Raw genomic sequence first — 27,553 nt, forward strand, 5'->3', positions numbered from 1 at the left:
CCCAAACAAAATACCTGATCAAGGGCTTATTAATCATGAAACTTAAGTACTTTTATCCATTTATGGCATTGCTAGCTAAGTCTGCATTTACTGCCCAATCACAGTTGGCCCTTGCAAAGGTGGTTTTTGAGTGGCCATCTTGAGCCGCTGCAGTCCATGTGTTGTAGGTAGATCCACAAAGCTACATTGGAGGGAGTTCCAGGTTTTTGACTCAGTAACATTGTAGGGACAATGATATATTTCATAGTCAGGGTTGTGTGTGGCTTGGAAGGGAACTTGCAGGGGCAGTATGCCAGTGTTTCTGCTGTCCTTGTTTTTAATGATAAAAATGGACATGTATTTCGAAGGTGCTTTCTAAGGGACCTGTTTCAGTAATTTGTCACCAAGCCAAGCTTCTTGGTTATTAGTGATATCTAATATTTAAAATTCAATTTTAAAATTAGCTCCTTAACCAAAAGCCCAAGCAACCCAAACAATACCTGCTCAAGGACTTAATCATAGAACCTAAGTTCTTTTATTCTTGTGTGGGTATTTCTGCAAAGTACCTTATAAATGATATACTGCTCCTATTGAGCATCAGCGGTGGAGGGAGTGTATTGTTGAACACGTGTGCCAATCTGCTTTGTTTTAGAGTCATAAGCTTCTCGAGCATTGCTGAAGCTGTATTCATCCAGGAAACTGGGGAGTATTCCAACAGATTGCTAATTTTTGGCCTGTCCTGCCAGTGAGACAGGACATATCCAAGGATGTTAATATTGGTGTTTGGGACATTACCTGTAAGGTATGATTCTGTGAGTATGACAAAATCAGGCTGTTCATGGACGAGCTTGTGAGACAGTTCTCCCAATTTTGACACTAGCCCCTACACATGAGAAAAGAGGACTTTGTCAGATCAACAGGGTCAATTTACCCTAATTTTTTCCAGTGCCTAGGTCAGGTGGTCCCACGGTGGTTTAATTCCTTTTTTTTGAGATGTTCTAGCAATTGTTACAACTGAGTCACTTGTTACACTATTGTATAGGGCAGTTAAAGATCAAACCACATTGTTGAGAGTCTGAAGTCACATGTAGGCAAAACCAGGTAAATTAAAGGACATTGTCAGAAAATCCAATCTGATTTATCAATCAACATGGGTCATCACTTGACTTTTAATTCCAGATTTTTTTTGACTGAATTCAAATTGCTGATGCCCTTGGTGGGATTTGAACCCCAGTCCCCAGAATGTTACCAGGGTATCTGGATGAGTAGTCCAGCAACACTACCACTAAGCCAGCACCTCCCCAAGTCAAGCACTAGATTCAACATTGCTCACCAGTAAACAGGGATTTTAAAACATTTACGTTGTTGTAATTTTCCACTCAAAGAAATTAAACACATTCTGAAGAAATATGCAAATATTTTGCAGTGCTCAAGTAATTTTAAAGGCCTCGACATTATTGTAGTGATTATAATGAGGACACCATAGAATACGAGTTCCCTGATTGGGGCTGTTTATCTGGTCCAATCAGGGAGCATTGGCTGACTGATTAAAAAGGGGGAGTATCGAGAGATTCTGAAAGTCTGGTGCCTGACTCTCTATGAGGCACTAATATAACCAAGGACAGTTCATATGTAAATAAACAGTGACTTGGTGATGGGATACTGGCCTTTGAAGATATTTCAACAATGATAAAATCTCCTTGCTTTTACATGTGAATAGGCTTGTTACTTTTCTGGTGGATAATTCAGTGAACAACCCAAATCTCAGTCTAAATTAAAATCACATCGATAGAGCTAAAGATCAGTAGGCATTATCAAAGCCACATTGATAAACATAACATGCCAGGCACAAATCAATGAGGATTGCTGAAAGAAATACAGATAACTTCAACAAATGTGACTAGAGCTGCTAATTAGAAATTACCTTTTAAAGCAAACAGATCATCCTTTGTATTGGCCATTAAGAGGCAATAATATCAGTGCCACTGCTTTATGGAGCGTTCAGTAAAGAAATACGAATTATATCAAATAGTGTTCAAGGCTTTTTACTGCGAGTTTGGAGATCAAATTCCATTACTTTGCTCTTCATTACAGACTCTGTAAATGATCACCCTTTATTTATTCCATTTGCTTATTTTTCATGACGCTACTCTTTCTAAATTGCATATTTATCTCAGAGCAGGGATATGATACATCAATGAAACTGGTAACATAGCTGCTTTCATTGGGCTGTTTTTTTTGGGGGGGGCATTGTCGCTAGAACCCAAAAGCAGTCTATGTTCCACCAGTGCTAGAATGCAATCTCACAACTGAATATCATTTTGACGATAGCATCGGGAACCAGCAACATTGGAAAGGGAGGTTCAGAATTTTTAGACTTAGAGCAAAGGGAGACTGAGAATTACATACATTATCCACCTTTCCTATCTATCTTAGGGCACAGGTAAATCAGAGGTTCAGAGCATGTACTTTATTTGTACAAACCTGAAATTTTAATTGTTTCATTGTTGTTACATGTGCAATGACAAACTTAAAAAAACAAACCCAATTTCTTTTCTAAACAGGATACTTATCACAATGTTGCATTCACACAAAAAGAAACAGTGATACTTTAAACATGGATGTGAACATAGGAAGTATGGTTAGTAAGTTAGCCAACGATGGCAAAATCTGAGGTGTAGTGAACAGCCAAGAAGGTTACCCTCAGAGTACAATGGGACCTTGATCAGATGGGCCAATGGGCTGAGGAGTGGCAGAAGGAGTTTAATTTAGATCAATGTGAGGTGCTGCATTTTGGAAAGGCAAATCAGGGCAGGGCTTATATACTTAATGCTAAGGTCCTGGGGAGTGTTGCTGATTAGAGAGACCATGGAGTGAAGGTTTATAGTTCCTTGAAAGTGGAGTTCCAGGTAGACAGGATAGTGAAGGCAGCATTTGGTATGCTTGCCTTTATTGGTCAGTGCATTGAGTGTAGGAGTTGGGAGGTCATGTTGCGGCTGTACTGGACATTGGTTAGACCACTATTGGAGTGCTACATGCAATTCTGGTCTCACTGAAAGGATTCAGAAAAGAATTACAAGGATGTTGCCAGGGTTGGAGGGTTTGAGTTATAGGGAGAGGCTGATGGGCTGGGACTGATTTCCCTGGAGCATTGGAGGTTGAGGGGTGATGTTACAACAGTTTAAAAGACTATGAGGGGCATAGATAGGGTAAATAGCCAAGGTCTTTTCCCCAGGGTGGGGGAGTCCAAAACTAGAGGGCATAGGTTTACGGTGAGAGGGGAAAGATTTAAAAGGGACCTATGGGGCAACTTTTTCATGCAGAGGGTGGAGTATATATGGAATGAGCTGCCAGAAGTAGTGGAGGAGGCTGGTGCAATTACAACATTTAAAAGGCATCTGGATGGCATATAAATAGGGGGATATGAACCAAATGCTGGCAAATGGGACCAGATTAATTTAAGATATCTGGTCAGCATGGATGAGTTGGACCAAAGGTTCTATTTCCATGCTGTACAGCTCTATGACTTAATTAAAGTCATCACTTGAGAATTCAGAATCCTGAAAGTTGTTTATAAAATAAAAATAACAGAGAAATTCTAAGTTTGAAGGGCCAAAACAATCTGCCAGTCAACTCCTGTTGGGATGCAGGTTTAAATTTTTCCTAAACAGACTGCAGCTTGTTAATAATGCAGTGTGTCAGCTATGGTGTGACAGCCTTACAGGAGTTCTGTGTAGGGCAAGATTCTCAATCTCATACGCATTTTTGGCTGCAATTGAACAATGAAAATATAGCTAAGTGTTAAGTATACACTTGACTATCATCTCTGACAGGGGTAGCACAGTCTTTCCTGAAATTAATGGGCTGGAAAATATATATTGCCTTTCAAAGGGCTCTTCTGATCCACCAGTGATGTCCCTGCCACTGGTGCAAGTCCCACCCTCCAAAGGAGTGTCATCATATGCCTGAAAAGATCAATCAATGATTCTCGCTTTGGGTGCGAGAGGTCCCAGGTTCATATCCTGGACGAGCCCAGTTTAAAATGGGGCGACACGGAGGCTCAGTGGTTAGCACTGATGCCTCAAGTGCCAGGGACCCGGGTTCGATTCCACCCTTGGGCAACTGTCTGTGTGGAGTTTGCATATTCTCCCCATGTCTGCGTGGGTTTCCTCCAGGTGCTCCGGTTTCCTCCCACAGTCCAAAAATGTGCAGACTCGGTGGATTGGCCATGCTAAATTGCCTGTAGTGTTCAGGGATATGTAGCTTTGGTAGGTTATAGGAGGATGGGTCTGGGTGCGATGCTCAAAGGGTTGGTGTGGACTTGTTGGGCCGAAGGGCCTGTTTCCACACTGTAGGGATTCTATGATCTATGATCTAATTAAAAATATCTATAATGCCTTTAATCACCTGAATCCTAACACAGCACAATTCAAAACCCAATTCCATACATTTGTATATTACCACCACTGGGCAGTCAATTGGTGCACATCAAAATAACACAGATGTCACTGACCATTACTTGAAGTGGAATTTTTAGAAGGATGAGGTAGTGATGAGGAAACCAAAAGATGTCCTTGACTGTGGGGGTTCTGACATTGGCTTGAGAGAAGGAACAAATGTTAGCTTTATGGGTCATCTCAGTGTAGCACCATCCTTCAGCACTATATTAGTGGGTCAACCATGATTCCATACTCCAGTCCTAGAGCATGACTGGGACACTGGCCTTCTAACTCAGAACCCAGACTGCTAACGTCAAGTTAAAACTGACCATCAAATTAAAATTTTTTTTACAAAGAGAGAAACTGCTTGAACACAAAAGGAGCAACACATTCCAGGTGGTGTTGGTCCTGCTATGCACATCAAATCTAGATTCTCAGAATAAATGAAAAGGTTTCTGTACTTAGGAAAGCACAAACCAGCATAACTATGATGTTAGAAGAAAGAAAAAAATGAGGCTGGTGGGGAAGGATTGGACAAACAATGAATGCCTTGAAATATCTGAAAGGAGTCAGTTCACAAGTCAAACACTGAGATTATCGATGAACAGATTCCATTAGTGGCAGAATTCCAACTGATTTAGAGGAAAAGACTCAAAGGGGGTAAACAAAGGAAGAATGTTAAATGACTACAATCTACTTGTAAATGCTTCAAAACTAGACTAGTAATTATAATACAAATCAACCATCCTATTTTCTTGAATTATTCCTGTGGTTTTAGAGAAGAGAAAAGCCAATGATTTAGTTCAAAGCTTTGTTAGTACAATGTCAGATAAAATAACGTATGCCAAGTTTGTCATCTCCAAAAAACAGCTGTTGACTCAATGTACAATCAAAATTAATTTGCATTTGCTTTACTTTCTTTTTTGTTCAAAAACAAACTTCCTTTGGCCAAAACTTTTAGGTAAATAACCTCTACTTTTGAAAGCAAATCTAATGAAGGAATAATGCAGCAATCTTTTTATGACTTGAAACAAAAACAAACAGATCATTGCATTCCAAGAGAGCTGAAGCTCAGATTTCACTGAACTTCCAGGCTTTGATACTTGGTATTTGGTAAACTGGTCAAAACCTTTATCTCTGAAATTGAAGGGTGTATGTCTGAGCAAAGTAAGGTTACAATGGTGAAGTATAACTACAGTCGTCAAGGAATAAATTTCTTGTAGGAAATCACACCATGTAAATTCTTGAATAAAGTCTCTGAATATAATCACAACCTGCTCGTTAAAGTTTAATTGGGGAATGGATATTATTCTCTGCAACTGTGAGCAGGAGTCCCGAAGGCTGGGTTACATGCCTAGTGCCAGGGTTAAAGACATCCCCACAGGGCTGGAGAAGAACTTGGAGGGGAAGGGGAGCGATACAATAGTTGTCATCCAAATTTGCATCAATGACACCAGCCTCATTTTTCTCTTTCTTCTAACATCATAGTTATGCTGATTTGTGCTTCCCTAAGTAAAGAAACATTTTCATATATTCTGAAAATCTAGATTTGATGTGCACAGCAGGACCAAAACAACCTGGAATGTGTTGCTCCTTTGTGTTCAAGCACTTTCTCTCTCTGTAAAAACAATTTTAGACATTTGATGGTCAGTTTTAACTTGATGTTAGCAGTCTGGGTTCTGAGTTAGAAGGCCAGTGTCCCAGTCATGTTCTAGGACCGGAGTACGGAATCACAGTTGACCTGCTAACAGAGTGCTGAAGGATGGTGCTACACTATCTGAGATGACCCATAAAGCTAACACTTGTTCGTTCTCTCAAGTTAATGTCAGAAGCCCCACAGTCAAGGACATCTTTTGGTTTCCTCGTCACTACCTCATCCTTCTAAAATTCCACTGAAAATAATGGTCAATGACGTCTATGCAATTTTGATGAGCACCAAGTTTGGAACTGAAATAGAAAGCAGAACCTCCAAGGTAATAATCTCTGGATTACTACCGGAGCTACCAGCAAACAGGCATATGACAACTAAAGTCAAGGAGTTAAATGCGTGGCTCAGAGACTGGTGAGTGCAGAGGGTTTCAGTTCATGGAGCAGTGGCGCCAGTCCTGGGGGAGAAGGCAGCTATTCTGGTGTGATCGGCTTCCCTTGGATCATGCTGGGATCAGTGTCATGGCGAATCAAATAACTAAAGCTGTTGAGAAAGCTTGAAAATAATTAGGGGTGGCTGAGGTTTTGGGAGAAGGGAAATGTAGGCTTACAAAGACATAACAGCATTAAAGGGCAGCTATTTTGATGACGTGGGAACACGAGTAGGCCAGTCAGCCCCTCAAGCCTCTTCCATCATTCAATGAGATCACGGCTGATCTGACATTGCCTAGTAGAATGGGAAGGGGCACAGTAATCATGGATAAAGAGCAATAAGTAGAGTCATAGGGAAAAATATGGTAAAAAGGTAAAAGCAATGGTTCTTCACTTAAATTAAAGGTGGGCATTTTCAGCATGGCATCCTGTAACTAGTTGAGTGCCAGAGGAATCAGGGCGAGTCTGATTGGAAATTGAAATACAATAGTCCACAGGTTCCCCTTTATGCAGAACCCATATTACTTCTTCAAAGAATTCCAATGAATTCATGAAGCATAATTCCCCTTTGATGAAACCATGCTGGCTCTTCTGATTTACCCTGAGTTTTTCTAAGTACGCAACAATAATCACTTTAACAGATAACACAGGGTGGAGCTGGAGGAACACAGCAGGCCAGGCAGTATCAGAGGAGCAGGAAAGTTGACATTTCAGGTCGGGACCCTTCCTCAGAAATGGGGAGATTCAGAAATAGAAATCTACATTAGACAGGGGTTCACCTGCACATCCATCAATACGGTCCGCTGCTCCTGATGTGGTGTCCTCTACATTGGTGAGGCCAAGCGGAGGCTCGGAGACCGTTTTGTAGAGCATCTGCGCTCTGTCTGCGACAAACGACAACACCTTCCGGTTGCGAACCATTTTAATTCCCGCTCCCACTCCCTGGGTGACACGTCCATCCTGGGTCACAACAACGCCACCCGGAAACTGGAGGAGCAGCACCTCACATTCCGTCTTGGGAGCCTACAGCCCAATGGCCTCAATTTGATTTTACCAGTTTCAAAATCTCCCCATCCCTGACCTCATCCCCTTGACCAACCATCCCTCTCATCCCCACCTCCTTGACTTGACACAACCTGTCCATCTTCTCTCCCACCTATCCGCCCCTACCATCTCACTGACCAATCCCCACCACTCCCTACCTGCACTCACCTATCACCGTCCCACCTACCTTCCCCAGCCCCACGCCTCCTCTTCTTTATTTCTGAGCTCCCTTCCCCCTCCCCATTTCTGTAGAAGGGTCCCGACCCGAAACGTCAACTTTCCAGCTCCTCGGATGCTGCTTGGCCTGGTGTGTTCCTCCAGCTCCACACGGTGTTATCTCCGACTCCAGCGTCTGCAGTTTTTCCTACCTCTGACTGAGTTATAGTCACTTTACTGTTTGATTCGAGCACCTTTCCCACAACAGATGTCAAACCAATTGACCTATAGTTTCCTTTTTCCCACCTCCTTACCTTTTGGAATGGAGAGGCTATATTTGCTACTTGTCAGTCCAACGGTACCTAGCTCCCTATTTCTCAATCTTTAAATGATAAATACTCACTTCAAATACTCTTTTTTTCTCCCCACAGTACAGAAGAGGTGCTGGAAGTCTTAAAACACAGTAAGGTAGATAAATCCCCGAGACCTGATAAAGTGTATCCGAGGACTTTGTGGGAGGCTAGAGGAAATTGAAGGGCCCTTAGCAGAGACATTTGTATCATCAAAAGCCAGAGATGAAGGACTTGAAGATTGGAGAGTAGCTAATTTTGTGCCATTGTTTAAGAAATGCTGCAGGGAAATACCTGGGAACTACAGACCAGTGAGCTTAACGTCTGTGGTGGGATTCTGAGAGATGGCACCAACAGGCATTTGGAGAGACAATGACTCATTTGGGACAGTCAGCATGGTTTTGTGCATGGGAAATCACGTCTCAAAAATTGATTGAGTTTTTTTGAAGGGGTAACCAATAAAATAGATGAAGGCAGTGCGATAGATGTTGTCTAGATGGACTTTAGCAAGGCATTTGACAAGGACCACACGTTAAGTTGTTGAGCAAGGTTAAATCTCGTGGGATGCAGGACATGGTAGCCGATTGGATATAAAAATGGCTTGATGGCAGCAGACAGATGGTGATGGTAGAGGGTTGTTTTTCAAACTGGAGGCCTGTGACCAGCAGTGTGTCACAGGGACCAGTGCTGGATCCACTGTTATTCATCACTGAAATAAACGATTTAGATGAGAATTTAAAAAGGTACAGTTAGTAAGTTTGTGGATGACACCAAGATTGGTAGGATAATGGAAAGTGAGGTTTATCTGGAAATGCCACAAGATCTTGATCAACTGGGCCAGTGGGCTGAAGATTGGCAAAAGGAGTTTAAATTAGACAAAAGCAAGGTGTTGCATTTGGTAAGGCAAACCAGGGCAGGACTTGCACAGTCAATGGTAGAGCCCTGGGGGTTATAGAACAAAGAGATCTAGGGGTTTCAGGTTCATAGCTCCTTGAAATTGGAGTCACAGACAGACAGGGTGGTGAAGAAGGCTTTCAGTATGCTTGCTTTCATCAGTCAGAGCAGTGAGTATAGGAGTTGAGATGTCCTGCTGCAGCTCTACAAGATGCTGGTGAGGCCATATTTGGAGTACAGTGTGCAGTCTGGTTGCCCTACTATGGAACGCATATTATTAAACTTGACAGTGTGCAGAAAGACTTACTAGGATGCTACCTGGACTGGAAGGTTTGAGTTATAAGGACAAGTTGGATAGGCTGAGACTTTTTTCCCTGGAGCATAAGAGACCGAGGGGTGACCTTATAGAGGTCTATAAAATCATGGTAAATACATTGCGGAGCTGGAGGAACACAGCAGGTCAGACAGCATTAGAGGAGGAGTGTCGACGTTTCGGGCTGGACCCTTCATCAGGTGAGAGGGGAAGAGGGGCAATTCTTCCACACAGAGGGTGGAGTGTGTCTGGAAAAGGCTGCCAGAGGTGGTGGGTGAGTACAATTTCATCATTTAAGAAATATTTAGACAGGTACATGGATAGGATAGGTATGGAGGGATATGGACCAAATGCAGGCAAATGGGACTGGTTTATAATTTGAGAAGCCCTGCACCTTATATAAGGTCATAAAATACAAGTGTCCAATGACAATGAGTCATGAATACATTACAACTCACTTTGGTGTTCTCAATGATTTTCACTATAAATTAAGCCATTACACTATAAGACATGACACTGGTACACTCGACCCGAAATGTTAACACTGATTTCTCTCCACAGATGCTGCCAGACCTGCTGAGCTTTTCCAGCAATTTCTATTTTTGTTAAAGAAGGGGGTACGCCATTTAATTCTCCAGTTAATTGCAGCTCAGAGAAAAATTCAGTTGGAGGTGCTGTCTTACTCATTTAACAGAACTCCAACGTGCACAGAGATATAAAATATTTGAAACACAAGAAGACTTTTGACATAGTGTGATCAATGTTGACCTTTCAGGTGATCATTTATTGTACTTTTGATTGTCGGACCGTGCTATGTATGAATTCACTGTTCCCGTTTAACTAACAATAGTGACTATATTAAAATGATTACTTTATGAAATACTCGGAGTTACCTTGGGTGTGTGAGATCCTTGATTTAAAATGGAAGATTCTGCTTTCTTTCTTTCTTACCAAGAAATTGTCACCAGTGCCTCTCCAGGGAGTAGATGAATTACTGCGAAAAGTTGCTATAAACTCCCTCAATCCAGAGCCTAACAGTTGGCTAGACACTATACAAATTCTTCTTTAAAGCTCATCCACATGATGGACACTGGTTTTTAATAAGCTACCACCTTATATTGATAAATTGCTTCTTCAGCTTAACCTAACAAATATATTTGTCTGACGGAGTTTTAATTAAATACTTAATTTCAACTGGAGATCAACGCCTTCTATGAAACTTCCATTCTAGTTTAACCTCAGTCTATGGGATCGTCTGGGTGGATTGTAATCTGACACCACCCTATAATGGATGTGATCCAAGTGTTGCTTTCATCCTATATCAGATAAAGGATGTTCAGAGGCCATCACTACCACTCAATCTCTCAGCTGATGAAAATTAAGCAGTAGAGTTGCTTTCCAAGCCAAAAATGTCACGTCCTATCAAATCAAAAGGTTCAGGGAGGTATGAGTTAGTGTATAATTCAGACTTCATCTTGGATCTTACTCAGTTGAGTTCCTTTGTAACAGAATGAAAAATTGGCCACTTTCACATGCATCCTGTTTGAACAAGGTTCAATATGCTCACCAAATTAGGTGCACAGCAATTTTAAATGACTACTAACACAGAAGGTTATTTATTCAAAACACACAGCCTCCTGACATTTCAGCATTCTGTTGTGACGATGCTGTCACTTTAAGAGGTTATTTTGTCCGAGTCTTTGAAGACAGGTTGTAAGGCAGAGGTAACAAACTGTCTCTAAGAAAGTTAACAATTTGAGAGGTTTTGAGTTTTTTTTAAAATGTTGTAACAATGGAAGCAGCCTGGCTGTGGCCTACTCTCACAGACCAGGTTTTCTATTAAGTTTTTAGATTTAGTTTTAAACAGAAGCCTTTGGGATCTCAAACGAGTTGGAAGTTTTAGTAAGAGTCTCTTGACTGCTATTTTCTCTGAATTTTCCCTTGATGATTTTTCCCTCCTGGATTGGAAAACTGCATGTGAGAATCTGTGTCTGAATGTGTCCTTTTGCCAAGGGTGTGTTGATGGGATGTTACTACACTGGAACAGTTAATGAACAACAGTTACCATATCTAATAAGTTTTCCATTAGTTAAGTTAGTCTACATTCCTCTTTCTTTTATTTCTATTTTAACTATAGTGTTTAAATAAATTGTGTTTTGCTTAACGTCAACTAGTTTGACCAGTCGCATCGCATCTGGAATATGGCGCTTCACATCTACACATAAAATGAGAGAAGTTACGTCTCGGCTACCTTCTTAAAATATTTTGAGGTAGTATGGTCTGGTCCAAAAGACTGGGAAAATGGGACATTGCTTGCAGTCTGCATGAAGTTTTAAAGTTGTGTTTCCATTGTAGCAAACTGTTCCCAAATCTCATAAAATTTTAATTTAATATTCCCTGTAGTAAATCAAGGGAACTTTTATTTGGCTGATTGCCACACTCCCAGTTTCCAGCACCTCTCTTGCCAACTGCTTCTTCTTCCACCCATGCTTTATACTGTAGGAGCTCATATGGGATACTTATAAGCATATCTCCCTCAACTTGGAATAAATATGAAAATTGGCTTCATTCTATTTATCTTATTTACTCCCTTATTATCCATTAATTCAACCCTTCCATTTCTTCTAGCTCACCAACTTTCTTTTATTTCTGTCCTTTCTGATGCTTTTCTCTCTTTGCTGTGCTTCCTGATTCATTTCTGCATTATCTTCCCCATTTGCTCTCTCCCTCCCTCAGTGCTTGAATTACTCTTTACTTTTCTTCAACTTACACCCTGTATTTCATAGCACTCTGTTTGCTTCATGTTTTCATTCTCTCCCACCTCTCTTGGATTGACTTTGGATGCCACAATTCTGCTCTCTGCCATTACTTACTTGTCCTGAAACACTTGAGAGAGCATGGTGCCCCAGAATGACAATATCCAAAGAACAGAAGACACAGTTAAGGAGTAGCAGATCTAAAACAGACATGAGGAGAAACTACTTCTCTTTGTGCATCTGTGGAATCCACCACTCCCGACTGTGGCAGACGCTAGGACATAGAGTAATTTTAAGGAGGAGACAAACAGATTTATTGGTTAGTAAATGATTAAAGAGTCATGGAGAGAGGGCAGGAAAGTGGAGTTGAGGCTGAGATGAGATCAGCAAAGATCGTATTATTGGGGAACTGATTTGAGGGGCTGAATTGCCTACTCCTGGCTCCTAGCTTTTCTGGAAAAATAGCATCTTTTTTGGGAGGGATATTATAGAACCTCCAAGGGTTCATAAGGGGAACCACTTCTATTTGTGACGCATCTTGATGATTTGGATATGGGATACAAGCACAATTCTGTAATTTGCAGAGGTCATAAAATTTGAAAGCATAATAATCAAAGGGAAAGACAGTTATAAACATAAACAAGACACAGACTGGCTGATGGAATGAGTGAACTCATGCCAGATGAAATTCAAAGCAATAAAGGGACAGGTTAATACACTTTAGTAGGAAAAATGAGGAGAGACAATCCATGATAAATAGTACAATTTTAACAGAGAGACCTGGACGTTCTTTATCAAGGTCCTTAGATGGCCGGCCATGTTAATAAAGCAGTTACTTACGCATATACAATCCTGGGCTTGATAAGTGGAGGCACAGACAACAACAATATAAGGAAATTGTGGAGTATTGTGGCCAATGCTACACAGCATGTTTTAGGAAGATCAGGCTTTGAAGAGTTTACAGGTGATATTTATGAGAAATTATGGCCATGTGGATAGAATAGAAAAGCCAGGGTTGTTCTCCTATGAGCAGAGAAGACTAAGAGGAGATTTGACAGAAGTATTTAAAATCATAAATGGTTTAGATGGAATAAATGAAGTGCAAAGGGTTCCAACAGCTGAAGGGTAGATAACCAAAGGGCACATGCTGGTTAAAGAACCAGACCAACACAAGGAAAAACTAACACAAGCGGAGTTGTTCGCATTTGGAATATTTTGTCTGATGCGGTAGTATTTACAACCAACATTAGGAAATTATTAAGTGCGAAGTAAAAAAAAAAGGACACGGGGATGGAGAGAGGAGTGGGATTGATTAGAGTGTTTTTTGAAAGAACCAGTGTGGACTTGATAGATCAAGTAATCTTCTTCTATAGTAAATCCTGCTGAACAGAATATTGCCAGCAAATTGAGAATGATGCTCTAGACTCGGATAAAACACAAAATAAATGTTCCACCTGTTTGGTATGGCTGCTTCTGGCTTAAGTTTTGGCCTTCAGTACACATTTGCAAATTTGCTTTGCTGGAAGTAACTACAAAAAAGGTGGCAACCCATATTTAAAGATGTACAATTGCATCGTGGAATGCAACTGCTCTAGCTGCAAGGAACATAACATAAACATCACTTCCAAAATGTTGTGTGCCCTGAAAGATAGTTTAATACCAACAAGACTTAGCAAAAGCAAGATGGTTTCATAACTCAACATGATATGTTTTCAGTAGAAAACTTATGGCTAAGTATACAGTGCTTGATCTCGTTTTCATTTCCTCCAGCAGCAAGCATACAAGATCAATGCTCCAGAATTCAGGGAGTTACTGCAATTTTTTTTTTTGTTTGTTACAGACAAAAGCAAAATTGCTTTAAGCCTGTCCTGTCACTGTCTGTTAGGAGGAAAAGTTGCTAATAAAGGACTACCCTTCGGTCATCTTTGACAATGGGCAACGCTATGCCACCTCTTATTAAATGCAATCCATATCAGTGGACCCAAATTTCTTTTAAAATTATCATCTTCTGTCTGTGTATAGCAGGATGTCACTTTTATAGCACCACTGAGATATCGGACCTGTCAGCACAGTTAATTTTCGACTTAGTCTCAACACCAGGGTTTCTTAGCCATAGGCTGTTTTTCACTACACTAACAGGATTTATTTTACAGTTATTCAGATCAGCAAGGAGCACTAATATAGCTGTTCAGTTGGAAACTACCCAAGACACAATAATAAAAAAAACTTGATTGTGCAGCATTTTCCAACGTTTGTTGCAGAATTAACAACTTTACGTCTAAATGACTTAAATTAGTTCATTGCATCATATAATCTGGGTAGTCCTCTGTATAATTTCACTAGGTTTCCCTGAGACAAAAAGCAAGTTGCCTCCCTGTGCCCCAAGGTAGCCGTTATTGGCATGGGAAATAGACATAATAAAACTGCAAATAAATTGCTTCTATAGTTGCCCACAGGACAACCTCGATGATTGTTTATTGTCTGGGATGCAATCTTGGATTACCCAAAGCTATGTTTTAAGTGAATGTGCCATTTTGTAAGCATTATAAAACAATTTCTGACTACAGTTTTGATGACATTATAAAACAATTTCTGACTACAGTTTTGATGGCATTTCTTGTAACAAAACAAAGTTATCTTGTCGGATCAATTTATTTTTTTAGTACTCGTCATCTTCAAAACGGTTGGCATAAAGCAGAATTCATTTGATAATTGGTACACAACACACCCATAAATGCAGATGTTTGTAGCAATGCTGATAAGTGGTTCTGCACGTAGTGTCTAAATCTGCATCTTACAAAATCTCTGAACTTACATCACTGCAGTTGTAAATTTAAAATATATAACTGACTAGTAATACCCAACTGAAAAAAAATGCATCGGCATTGGAGGGAATCCATACAGTGGAACTACTTTGCCAACTGCCAGGAACAATATGTTAAAAGACATCATCATAAGCATTATTTAACTTAACAATATTGGCTGAATCTTCCAGTGCCAACAGCATCTGTGCGTCAGGAACCTTTAGAAATTCTAACCCACAGAATTACACGGTAATTGCCCAGAACACAGAATCCTCAGACAGGCAGATTTGCGGATATGCCCAAGCCCCTCCCAAAACTACTGCACTTACAGTTTCGCAATAGTCAACCAAACCGTACGCTTCTATTGTCCCGTCAATTTCTGACATAGGTTAATACTTACAGTCAAGCTAAACTCACCATTTGACTCACTTTAACCCCATTCCACAAGTCCTATCCACCAGCACCTGCAACCAACCGCACCTCATCCAACCCTCCCTGCCAAATCACCCAAAAACTCACCTCACTCTCATATCCCTCCACTGACTAGCTCGCCTCATTAAAACACTTCAGGTCTTTGAAAACAGACCTGAACATAGCAGCTGGTGTTGAGTCTTTTAAAAAAAAAAGTATGGCCTGTCAGTGCAAAAAGACATTTTGCTGACCCCAGAATATCACAATTTAATTTTTGCGCCGGTGTGACACCAGGTATACAGGTCATAGGTCCCAGCCATTAGCCAATTAAACCAAATATTATGATTCTTCCTTTTTTTCTGCAACAGGCAGAATACGGACCAGTCATCAAGCCCCTGCTTGCAAAACCCAAACACGCTGTCTAGTATTAGAAGATGCAATCCCATGACTGGTTAGTAAGGTTAGATCATATGGGATCCATGGAGAGCTAGCCAATTGGATACAAAATTGGCATGATTGGCAGGGTGGTGGTAGAGGGATGTTATTCAGAGTGGAGGTCTGTGGCTAGTGGTGTGCCGCAAGAATTGGTTCTGGGCCCACTGTTGCTCATCATTTATATCAATGATTTGGATGTGAATATAGGAGGTATGGTTAGTAAGTTTGCGGATTACACCAAATTTAGTGGCATAGTGGACAGTGAAGAAGGTTATCTAAGAATACAACAAGATCTTGATCAGATGGGGCAATCGATGTGAAGTGGCAGATGGAGTTTAGTTTAGATAATTGCAAGATGTTGGATTTCAGTAAGGCCAACCAGAGCAGGGCTTACATAGTTAATAGAAGGGCCCTAGGGAGAGTTGTTGAACAAAGGCACTCTAGGGATGCAGGTTCACAGTTCCTTGAAAGTGGCGTTGCAGGTAAACAGGGTGGTGAAGGCAGCATTTGGCCATGCTTGCCTTAATTGGTCAGAGCATTAAGTATAGGAATTGGGACGTCGTGTTGCAACTGTATAAGGCCAATTTTAGAATCTGCATGCAGTTCTGGTCATTCTTGGAAGAATGTTGTTAAACTAGAAAGAGAACAGAAATAAAAATTATAAGCATATTGCTGGGACTCGAGGATTTGAGTTAAGGAGAGCCTGGATAGGCTAGGACCTTTTTTTTTCCCTGGAGCATCAGAATTTGAGGGGTGACCTTTTGGAAGTCTATAAAATCATAGGAGGCATAGATAGGGTGAATAGCCAAGGTTTTTTTCCCATGGTAGGGGAGTCCAAAACTAGAGGGTACAGGTTGAAGGTGAGAAGGGAAAGATTTAAAAGGGACCTAAGGGACAACTTTTACACACAGAGGGTGGTGCGTGTATGGAATGAGCTGCCAGAAGAAGTGGTGGAGACTGTTACAATTATATTTAAAAGGCATCTGGATAAGTTGAATACAGGTAGATGATTTTTTGGTCATTAATGAGTATGAGGTTTGGGTGGGGAAGTGGAAACCCAAGATCAGACATGCTCTTACTGAATGGCAGAGCAGGCTAGATATACTGTTTTGTCTTCTCTTGTTTCTTACATCATCCTGTGCAGTACTTTTTCCTGTTATGTTTAAAATTTGTTTTGCTGAGCAAAGTTGAGAAATGACTGACTTGATGCTAGGGGTTGAGTCGGAAATCATAGGTGGGGTCTGTCAGGGGAGACAGAGGAGAAGGTAACCAAAAGTCTTTCTAGGTGAAACAGCATTCCACCTGTACTTCCTCCAATCTTGTGTATTGTATTCGCTGCACCCAGTGTGGCCTACTCTACATTGGAGAAACCAAATGCAGACTGGGTGACCGCTTTGTGGAACACCTCCGGTCTGTGCACAAGCATGATCCTGACATTCCTGTAGCCAGTCATTTTAACACAACATCCTGCTCACATGTCCACAAGTCTGTCCTCGGCACGCTGCGGTGATCCAGTGAATCACAGTACAAACTGGAGGAACAACATCTCATCTTCAGACTAGGCACTTTACAGCTGTCTGGACTTAATATTGAGTTCAGAACCTTTAAACTATGAACCATTTCTTCCTTTTCTTTTAGCTTGTTATCATATCGTCGCCTCCCCCGATCCCAGTAACTGTCCTTTTGCAGGAGACACACCATTGTTCTGCCATTCTCACATTTGATCACTGGATCTGAACTATCAATATCTCTTCTCCACCAGCACCCTATACCCACAACCCCGAAACCAACCCCGCCCCCCCCCCCAACTCTCACCTCCAACACTATAGCATAAAAACTGGCCCCTCCACACTTCACTTCAGGTCTGAAGAAGAGTCATCTAGACTCAAAGCGTTCACTTGCTTTCTCTCCATGGATGCTGTCTGAACCAAATAAGAGGGCACTTCACCTGCCCAGTTCCATACACCTTGAAATATGGACACCCAATCACTATAGTTGGAGAAAAGGATGATCCCACTTTCACAGGAATTTATAGTTTTCTGGGAATAAGCATACCTGTCTTTCAGGTACAAAACGCTCTCCAGGCCCAGATTCCACCAATGGGCCCCATGTACACCTCATCTCACTCAATCTAAGTGCCCCATCCACGTACTAGGACAGAACCAACAATTCACATCTCATTACCACATCCATCATTTCTTTTCCCAAATGGCCAAAGAAAAACCTGTCCCCACCACCAAACATTTAAGCATATTCAGAAATTGTCAACAAAAATATAAAAATTGAAGACAGCCACCAAAGCCAGTACTTCATATTTGCCTTTGGGTTCCACTGGGTGCCCATTGTTCAACTGGCAAAGTCATTGAGGAACGTCATGGCTAATAAGTTTCTGAAATTGAGAAGCATCACCCACAAAGACTGTGGCACCACACTTTTCAAAAGAAAATAATTCACAAAGGAAGCAAAGACGCACATCACATGGGATAACTTAAAAGTTACAATACCTCGAACAATAAGCTCAGCAAAATTCGAAACACCAGAGCCTCTTTCAGACTGTGTCACACAACGGTACAAATCTTGATCATTCTTTTTAACTTCTTTCAATTTGAAGGATGCTGCAAACCGCCTGTGATTTATATTCTTCGTCTGGACAACTGGTATGTCTTCCCCATTTCGCCTCTGATGGGCAGAAAAATTGAAAATGTGACTATTTCTAAACATACTCTCGGACATAATTAGAGATTATCTGTTGACACCTTCCTACGTTTAGTTAATGCATTTTATAAACATCACATGTAAGAATCTGAAAATATGACATCATATTTCTATCGCGCGTACACATTCACGCCCTAATTTTCTTTATTGGTGCAAAAATACCCAGTTATTTTTCTTTTGGTTCCTGCCCACAGTATAATCCATCAATCGTTGTATCAATGACTGCAAATTTAACATTGCATGTACACTTTAAAAGAAAATGATTATAGGTCATAAATTAAATTTTGTTCCAATCTTTTGATAAGCAGTCCAAGTGACTGCATTCTAACCATTATAAAAATGCACAATTTAGTTTGGCTTTACTACTTTAAAGAATAGTAATTTCAGCCAGAGTAGCAGGAGAGATAATAAAAAAAATATCAATTCTGTCCAAAAATTTATACTTGATATTACATGCAATTATTGACAGCTTGGGGAATTTTTAAAAAAAAAACATCATTTTCAGGTGAAGTAATCCAACAGTCCTCTCAGAGAGGCACTTCTGCCTCCATTAGGCCATCTTCCATTGAATGGACTTTGCTCTTTCTACAAAAAACGTTACCACATTACGAAGCTGTCATGTCACTGCATTTTTTGAGTTTGCCAGGAGATCCCTGCCACTTTAGGTGGTTTGCAGTTATTTATTTTCTGCTGTTCTTTATTCCTTTTTTTTAAGGGGAGGTCAACATTGCTTGCAAGGACACACATTTAAATGCCTATCTGTAATTACTGGTAAACTGAATGACTGTTAGGCTATTTCAGAGGGCAATTAAGAGACAACTAAATCTCCGTAGATCTAAAGTCACATGTCAGTGCCCAGCCAATTTAGCTCATTCCAAACAAAAACACAATGTAGATGAACTTACTGGACATTACAACACTCCGACATCCCCCACGCCCAGCCCCCCGCCAAGCTTTTTTGAAGCTATAATATTGGTTATTTACTCAAAAGTGTCCAAGAAAGCCCAGATAGGGCCCACCTGCATAAAACAGGACAAATCCAATCTTCAAATAAAAGTAAAGTACTCTGAAATTGAATTCCTCTTTCAAAAAAGGAGTCATACTGGACTTAAAAGGTTAATGGTTTCCCTCTCCACAGATGCTGTTGACCTGCCGAGTTTCTGTTTTTCTCAGAAATTCAACCTTGTCAATTAAAATCTCTGTCATCTCAATGTTTTTGAATCTGAACAGTGAATGCCAGATAAAGATTGTGGAATATGTCACAACCGATTGGCTGAAAATTCTCATCTAACATTTCCATTAATTCACAATTTGCAGACGATATCAGTGTGCCAGAAATTTACTCTGAAAATCCGAAACAATGCCCAAATAGATTAAAATATCTGAAAATGAATGTGCTAATTCAACCACGCAGCAATGAATTAATGGCATCCCTTTCCAAGAGTTCACAATCAGTTCAGCCACTATCGTAATACCCAGCTCCTGGCAATACTTACACCCTACCAGGCAGGCTCAAAAGACAAATCCTTTCACCCTTGAGCTGCTGTAACTGCACACAAGTTGCAATTCAATTATTGAATTGACATTTATATTAAGAAACAGAATGAGAACAATTTTTTTAAATACTGCCTAAAGTTAGTCATTAGGTTCCCAGTTATACTTTATTTTCTGTCAGTCCATCCTATTGTACACCATACCTTAATGTATTCCCTCAACACTGTGCTGTGAGAATATGTTCCATCAAATACAGAGAAGGCACAGTTTTAACATTAGAGGCATCTGCAACAGTCTTTTCAGTAGCCAATGAAGTTAATATTGCTGTTGGCCCAGCATCTTAAACATGGATAACGGAAATCATCACAGACCTTAATACAATATTGTTAATTCAGGTACCTGCTGTCTAGCTGACAAATTAGTTACGGTGCAGAAGTACGCTATTCTACTCATCACGTCTGAACCAGCTCTTCGGGTATTTTATCTCGGTACCAATCTCTTGCCTTTTTCAGGTAATTCTGCATATTGTTTCTGTTTAAATAATCATCTAATATCCTTCTGAATACCTCAATTGAACCTGCCTCCACTCACTTCCAGTCAATGCATTCCATCTCCTAGCTACTTGCATTGCGAAAAATAAGATTTTGTTCTCACCTCATTTGTTTTTTTAGCAAAGCACTTTAAAAATGGTCTCCTCTCGTTCTCAATCCTTTTGAGAACAGGAACAATTTTCCCCCATCTGCTCAATCCCTTCCTGATCTTAAATATTATAAATCTCCTCTTAGTTGCCTCCTCCCCAAGGAAGACAGTCCCAACTTCTCCGATCTTTCCTCATATGTAAAATATATAAACCCTGGAACCATTCTCCTAAACTGCTCTTGCATTCTCTCCAAAGCATTCACAGCCTTCCTACAGTGTGACACCCAGAATTGTATGCAATACTCCAAGTTGTGCCCTAACCCACATCCAATGCCAAGTTCAATCTAACCTTCCTGTTCTTGTACCCTATGACTATATTTATGAAGTCTAGAATACAGTATGATATATTAGAAGCTCTCTCTACCTGTCCTGCCTTGTTCAAAGACTTGTACCTCTCTGTTCCTGCAGACCTTATGGAATAATACCTTTTATTTTACCTCGCCCTCAATGTTTTTTAATAAAATCTAACCCTGAACCTATCACCTCACACTTGTAAAACTTAACACATGGAGTTAATGCAACTAGCTTTTTCCATTATGAAAATATTTTCATAACAGATTGAAAAACCTTAGCTTTCAGGATAGAAAATCCTTTAGTTTTCACCTCCAAACCTTTACCTCAACTGCTTGATGCTTTTATTCTGTGGGTGGTTATACAGTCTTAGTTGAGAAAAGTTCAGAAAATCAGAACAAGTGTTTTGATGTGGACATCTTGTTTAACCTGAAAATTGCACTTTTTGGGTTATAAGTATACATCTTATTGATGTTGAAAGTCGATGCAATGTCTGCGGAGGGGAGTCAAATTTAGAAAATGCCAGTGATTATTAAAATAAGCAGCACACTAAAGATACATGACTGCTCGATTCAACTTAAAAATCTATTTCTCTTGGCAAATACCAACGGATATCTATTTGCTGAACAGACAGCACATCGAGTAGCTGTCAGGTAATTGCTTTGTAATTTACAGATGAAGTTTGATTTTTTAAGAAGATAACCAAGCACTTGTGTGTTCGAAGGTGGTATGACTTGTTATGTTCCCATGATCCTGTCGTATCTTTCTTTCTTTCTTGTACTATACTGTGCCAGCATTTTGCACGTATTGAGCTGGAAGTGACCCTTGCTGTTTAAAAGGTTAGCTATCTTCAATTTGAAGTCTTCTGGTCATTTCAGTGGAATGAAACAGGAAGTGCAAAATATCCCAAAATAACCAAGAGGTGAGTAAGCACGTTTTCATTTTTTTCCCCCCCCTAGTTGAGATGTGGGTGCCATTTGCTGAGCAAGCATTTATAGGCCAGCCCTAATTGTCCCTAAGAAAATGTATTGAGCTGCATTCTTGAACTACTGCAGTCCCTGGGGGCTAGGTACATCCACAGTGCTGTTAGGGGGGTACGGTTTCCAGGACTTATCGCAGTGACAGTGAAGGAATAGCGATATAATTTCAAGTCAAAATGGTCTGTGGCTCGGAAGCATGTTTGCAGATTATGGTGCTTCCATTCATTCCCTGCTCTTGCTCTCCAGGTGCTAGAGGTCACATATTTGGAAGGTGCCAATGGAGCCTTGGTGAGCTGCTGCAGTGCACCTTGCAATGGCACACACTCAGGATTTTGTGCATGGGGGCGGGGGAGTGAATGCAAATAATTTAACATATATTAGTTCAGGTACTCAAGACTTCTCACCGTTAAAACAAAGCATGACAAGTTAGGTGGCTCAATTTTGCAATTTACTAACATAATCATTGCTGTAAAATACAACCAATTTTCCTGTGAGTTCTATCATTGAACAATTTATAGGGATGCCATGTTTCTAATCTGTAATCTAATAAATGCTACTACACCAACTGTGCATCAGGCCTTTCATTGCACAGAATTTCAGAATTCTTCTAGTAGAGGAGGACATCATTTGGCCCAGTGTGTTTGCACTGGGTCTCTGCATGACCAACTTATTGGTGCCAGTCTCCCAGATTCATGCATAACCCAGAATATTTTCTAATTTTAATAATAAAAGTCTAAATACTTTTTGAATGCTTCAATGAACCTGCCTCTACCATATATTCAGGCAGTGCCTTCCAGGCCTCTAAGTGGATGAAAAAGGTTTTTCTCGTTTTTGCTGCTTTTGCCAATTCCTTGAAATCTCTTGTTCTTGACTCTTACCCAAGGGTGAACAGTTTCTTCTGATCTAGTCGATCTAGACCCCTCATGATTTTGAATACATCACGGAAGCCAACCTTCCATCCATGGATGCCATTTACACAGCTCACTGCCGCAGAAAGGCAGCCAGCATCATCAAAGGTCCAACACATCCAGGTAATGATCTCCTATAACCTCCTCCGTCAGGCAGAAGAGACAGAAGCTGGAACACACGCACAAGCTGGTTCAGGAGCAACTTCTTTCCAGCTGTTATCAAACTGATGAATGGACTGTCTAATTCAATAATGTAACCTGTATGTCTCGAAGTCTTTTGATCTGTACATCCTTTGCTTGCTGTGATCTGCCTGTACCACTCATAAACAATGCTTTTCACTGTATTTTGGTACACATGACAATAAATCAATCAATAAAACCAGTAGTGCACCACAAAGTGTCACATTAAATTAGTGCCAATTGAAAGCAATCATGTCAAAATCTCAATATGAACATACAGAATAGGAGCAAAAGAGATCATTTACCGTTCAAGCATGCTCTGTCATTCAACATAATAGTGGCTAATCCGTTTGTGTTCCAAATTTTTCACTTCTATCTATTCCCAATAACCTTTGATCCCCTCCAAACAAAAATCTATCCACCTGCCTTGAAAACATATTCAAAGACCCTGTTTATGTGGCAGAGATTTATAAATCACAACCCTCAAAAGATTTCTCACCTCTGTCATACAAGGGCAACCCTTAATTTCCAAACAGTGCTCCTTTTGCTGGACTGATCCACGACAGGAAATATCCTTTCCACATCCACCTTATCAAGATCATTCAGGATCTCTCACATTTGAATTGAATCATCCTCACTCTTGTGAACTCCAGCGAAAACAAACTCAACCTATTCTCACAAGACAACCTGCTCATTCCAGGTAACACAGTATGGAGCTGGAAGAACACAGCAGGCCAGGCAGCATCATGGGAGCAGGAAAGTTGACGTTTCTGGTCAGGACCCTTCTTTAGAGCCCAACCCAAAACATCAACTTTCCTGCTCCTCTGATGCTGCCTGACCTGCTATGTTCTTCCAGCTCCGTACTGTGTTATCTCTGACTCCAGCATCTCCAGTTCTTGCTATCTCTGCTCATTCTAGGTATCAATCCGGTAAGCATCCTCTGAATCCTCTCTCTCACATTTGCATTCAGAATGACAGATTGTACAAGAAGCCCATTCAGCACAGTTTTAATGTGTTCTGCACAAGAAACAGATGTGAAGAGAGAAAAATCATTTTTGCAGCAAGTAGTTAGGGTATAGAATGCAATGTCTGGATGTTGGTGGAGGCATGTTCAGATGAGGTATTCAAGAAGGTTTTGGATGACTGTTTAAATAGAAACGTGGCCCATTCAGCCCATCATGTCTGCATCATATCTGACTCTTTCAGCATTTTGATTTAGAGCCAATCTCCTCTCTGTAACCCTGTATATGTTTTTATTTAAACAGTCATCCAAAGCCTTCTTGAATATCTCAACTGAACATGCCTCCACCAACATCCAGACATTGCATTCTATACCCTAACTACTTGCTGCAAAAATGATTTTTCTCTCTTCACATCTGTTTCTTGTGCAGAACACATTAAAACTGTGCCCTCTGTTTCTCAATCTTCTTGATCACGAACAGCTTCTCCTCATCTGTCCCTAATAGTCCCAACTTTGCCAATCTTTCATCATCATCGAATTGTCTCATCCTTGAAACCATTTCGATAAATCTCTTCTGCACTCTTTCCAACACATTTACGTTGTTCTTATAGTGCGGCATCCAGAGCTGTACTCCAGCTGAGGCCTAACTATTATCCTGTAAAAGTTCAAGTTAACCTCCTCCTCTTGTAGACTGTGTGACCATTTATGAAGCCTGGAATACTTTTAGCTTTATTAACAGCTCTCTCTGTGTCCTACCACCTTTAATGGTTTAAGTAAATACATACCAGGGTCTCTCTTCACCTGTACACCCTCTGGAATAGTACCTTTTATTTTCTATTTCTCTCAGTGTTCTTTGTGCCAAACTGCATCACCTCACTCATCTCTGCTATGATCTTCATTGGTCACCTTCAGCGGCCATCTATCATTCCACCAATTTGTCAATGTCCTTTACAAGGTTACACTGTCCTTCTCAGTGTCTGCTGCAAACTTGGAAATTGTCTGATCATATTATATATATAGGAAATGCAAGGATCCAAGTTCCAACCCCTGGGGAATTCCAGTGCAAACCTTCTTCCAGCCTGATTAATATCAATTAAGCATTAATCTGTTTCCTATTCCTCAGCCAATTTTGTAACCACATTGTTACTGTTCAGTAAGGAGACCGCTACTGCACATGGTATTTAAGATCTGGCCTCAGCTCTAACCTGTATAACTGAAGCATGACTTTTAAGTTTAATTCCTCACATTAAAAAAAGATAGCATCCCATTTGCTTTGTTGATTACATGCTGATTTTGCTGAGAACCACTTCCCTGGTGATTGAACTTTCACTACCTCTTCTTTCCAATCCCATTCCTCATTTACAGTCATTACTTGGCATATATTTTTCTATGATGATACAGAAGCAAAATATTTGTTCATTTCATCTGTCATTTCTTTATTGTTTCCTATTAATTCCCATTTTCATTCTCTAGAGGACCAACATTCACTTTGCTTACATTTTCCCTTTTTCACCACCTGTAGAAACAATTGTTAACTATTTTCACTTCTGTAGCTTGATTCCCATCTCCTAAATTTTATCCTCCTATTCAACCTTTGCAATATTCTCTACCAATCTTTATGTCCTAAGCAGCTATCTGACCTCCCAATCATGCATGTGGAGTTATATGCTTTTTTCCTCAAATTTGTTTCTTTCCCTAATTTCTTTAGTTAACTTTATGGTGGGTTTTCCCTTAAAAGCTTTTTTTTTCCCCCAGTGGGACACAGGTAGCTCTCCTATGATGCAATAGTTACATTCTTGTGATTTTCCATAGCGCAAGGTCACACACTACAGAAAATCACATTATAGGGAAATCTCTATACTTGTACAGCAGAAAATTTGCATTATCCAAACAGTGTCCACTACTCATCAATCGTGTTACAGTCAATTTGCGTTAACGAAACACACATTATAGCAGAACTACCTGTATTCAGTTGGTGTATTCTGAATCACCTCCTTAAAAGTCTGCCACCGTGCCTTTATCAATTTCTCCCCATGCCTAGTATCCCAGTTCACTTTGGCTAGTTCAGCTTCCATATCCATTTAGTTACCCTTATCGAAATTCAATATAATAGTCTTGGACCCAACAATTTTACTTTTAAATTGCAAGTTCAACCCCACTGTGGTCACTGCTACTTAGGGGTTCATTTATTCTCAAGTCTTGAATTAATCCAGTCACATCACATATTACCAAGCATAACATAGCAAGTTCTCTCATCAATTCTAGAATGGGCTATTTTGCTAAACGTAAACCCTTTTGAAATCATTGTCGACTCCATATCCAGGCATCTACTGCCAATCTGATTTTTCCAATTTATATACAGATTAAAATCACCCATTATTTTTTGCTACTCCTTTATCACAAGCAAGCAATATTTCTTCACATATACTCTGTCCTAAAGTACGGTAGCTGTTTGAAAGCCTGTAGACCGCTCTCACTAGCGACTTCTTTCCACTACCATTTCTCCAAAACTGATTTTACATCCTAACCTCCTGAACAAAGGTCATCTTTAATTGTTATGCCAATGTCATCCTTGATTAAACATGCTATCCCAACTACCTTTACCTAGCTTTCTATTCCTCTCAAATCTCAGATCCCTTCAATATTTAGGACCTAATTTGCATCATCCTGAAGACGTGTCTCTACAATGACTATCACAACATATTTGTTTACTTCAATGTGCATTGCAACATCCAGTCTTGGACTGCTGACATATTCCTTGTTCACACTTCCCCACCACCTCAGCCCTTTCCTGCCATTCTCTGATCATTAATTCCCATATTACTATTTTCTTCTCTTACCATGTTGACTATTTTATATGCACATCTTTCTACATTTGATCTCTTGTCCCAGCTATTTTGTTTAATGTCTTCTCTATTTCCCTAGTTACGCAGATCACAAGAACACTGATCCCAGCATGGTTCAGGTGGAGACAAACCCAAAGTAGCCCTGACTTTTCCCAGGAGAGGGGTCAGTACCCCACAAACTGGAACCCACTTCTCCCACAACAGTATTGGAACCACGTATTCATCTCACTAATTTTATGTAACCTACGTCAATTTGCCCTGGCTCAGATAATAATCCTGAAATAAAAGATTCTGCTTTTGATACGCAAATTTCTTTAATAGTTCTCTAAACAGGCTCAAATACCAAGATCAACATCAAGCAATTCCCACTACTATATATAAAACAAAATTAAAATCACTTCCCACATTTTAAATCACCCATTTGAATCGTGCATCAGCTGTCTTCATGTTTCACATCAATGTGACATTTTCATCTATGTTGCATTGTTTTTTAGATAGCTTTGACACTGACCACATCCCCAGTTGTAATTTGCAAAGCAGTGATTGATTCTGCTTCTGGATTTCTGAAGCTAACAATCATTTGAGTCTCATTACAAAACGTGAAACAATGTTTCTCTAGGGTAATGTTCCAAGTATGGCTTGCTATATCTATTAATCTAAATCCCAGATTGCAAATTCTCTGTGTTCACATACAAGTAAGGAACAGCAACAGAAGACAAAAAATTGAAACACTGTTAAGTGACAAAAAATTTTTAAGTGAAAATACAGTATCAACTCGTTCATGTCAACCTATTGATAAAGTTAGCATAATGCAGAAAT

The 27,553-nt window shown here is 40.2% G+C and overlaps 1 protein-coding gene across 3 annotated transcripts in view; it reads right to left on the reverse strand.

The window, feature by feature from the left end:
• ptprk (protein tyrosine phosphatase receptor type K) overlaps window positions 1-27,553 on the reverse strand; it is a 542,188-nt gene that overhangs the window by 299,637 nt on the left and 214,998 nt on the right. For all 3 annotated transcript variants that reach the window (XM_048597194.1, XM_048597193.1, XM_048597191.1), the window contains exon 6: window positions 18,165-18,339. In XM_048597194.1, coding sequence (XP_048453151.1) covers window positions 18,165-18,339 — 175 coding nt within the window. The remainder of the gene's footprint in view (window positions 1-18,164; window positions 18,340-27,553) is intronic.

This window comes from Rhincodon typus, chromosome 5 (genome assembly GCF_021869965.1).
Source record: "Rhincodon typus isolate 14 chromosome 5, sRhiTyp1.1, whole genome shotgun sequence".
Lineage (NCBI taxonomy): Eukaryota > Metazoa > Chordata > Chondrichthyes > Orectolobiformes > Rhincodontidae > Rhincodon > Rhincodon typus.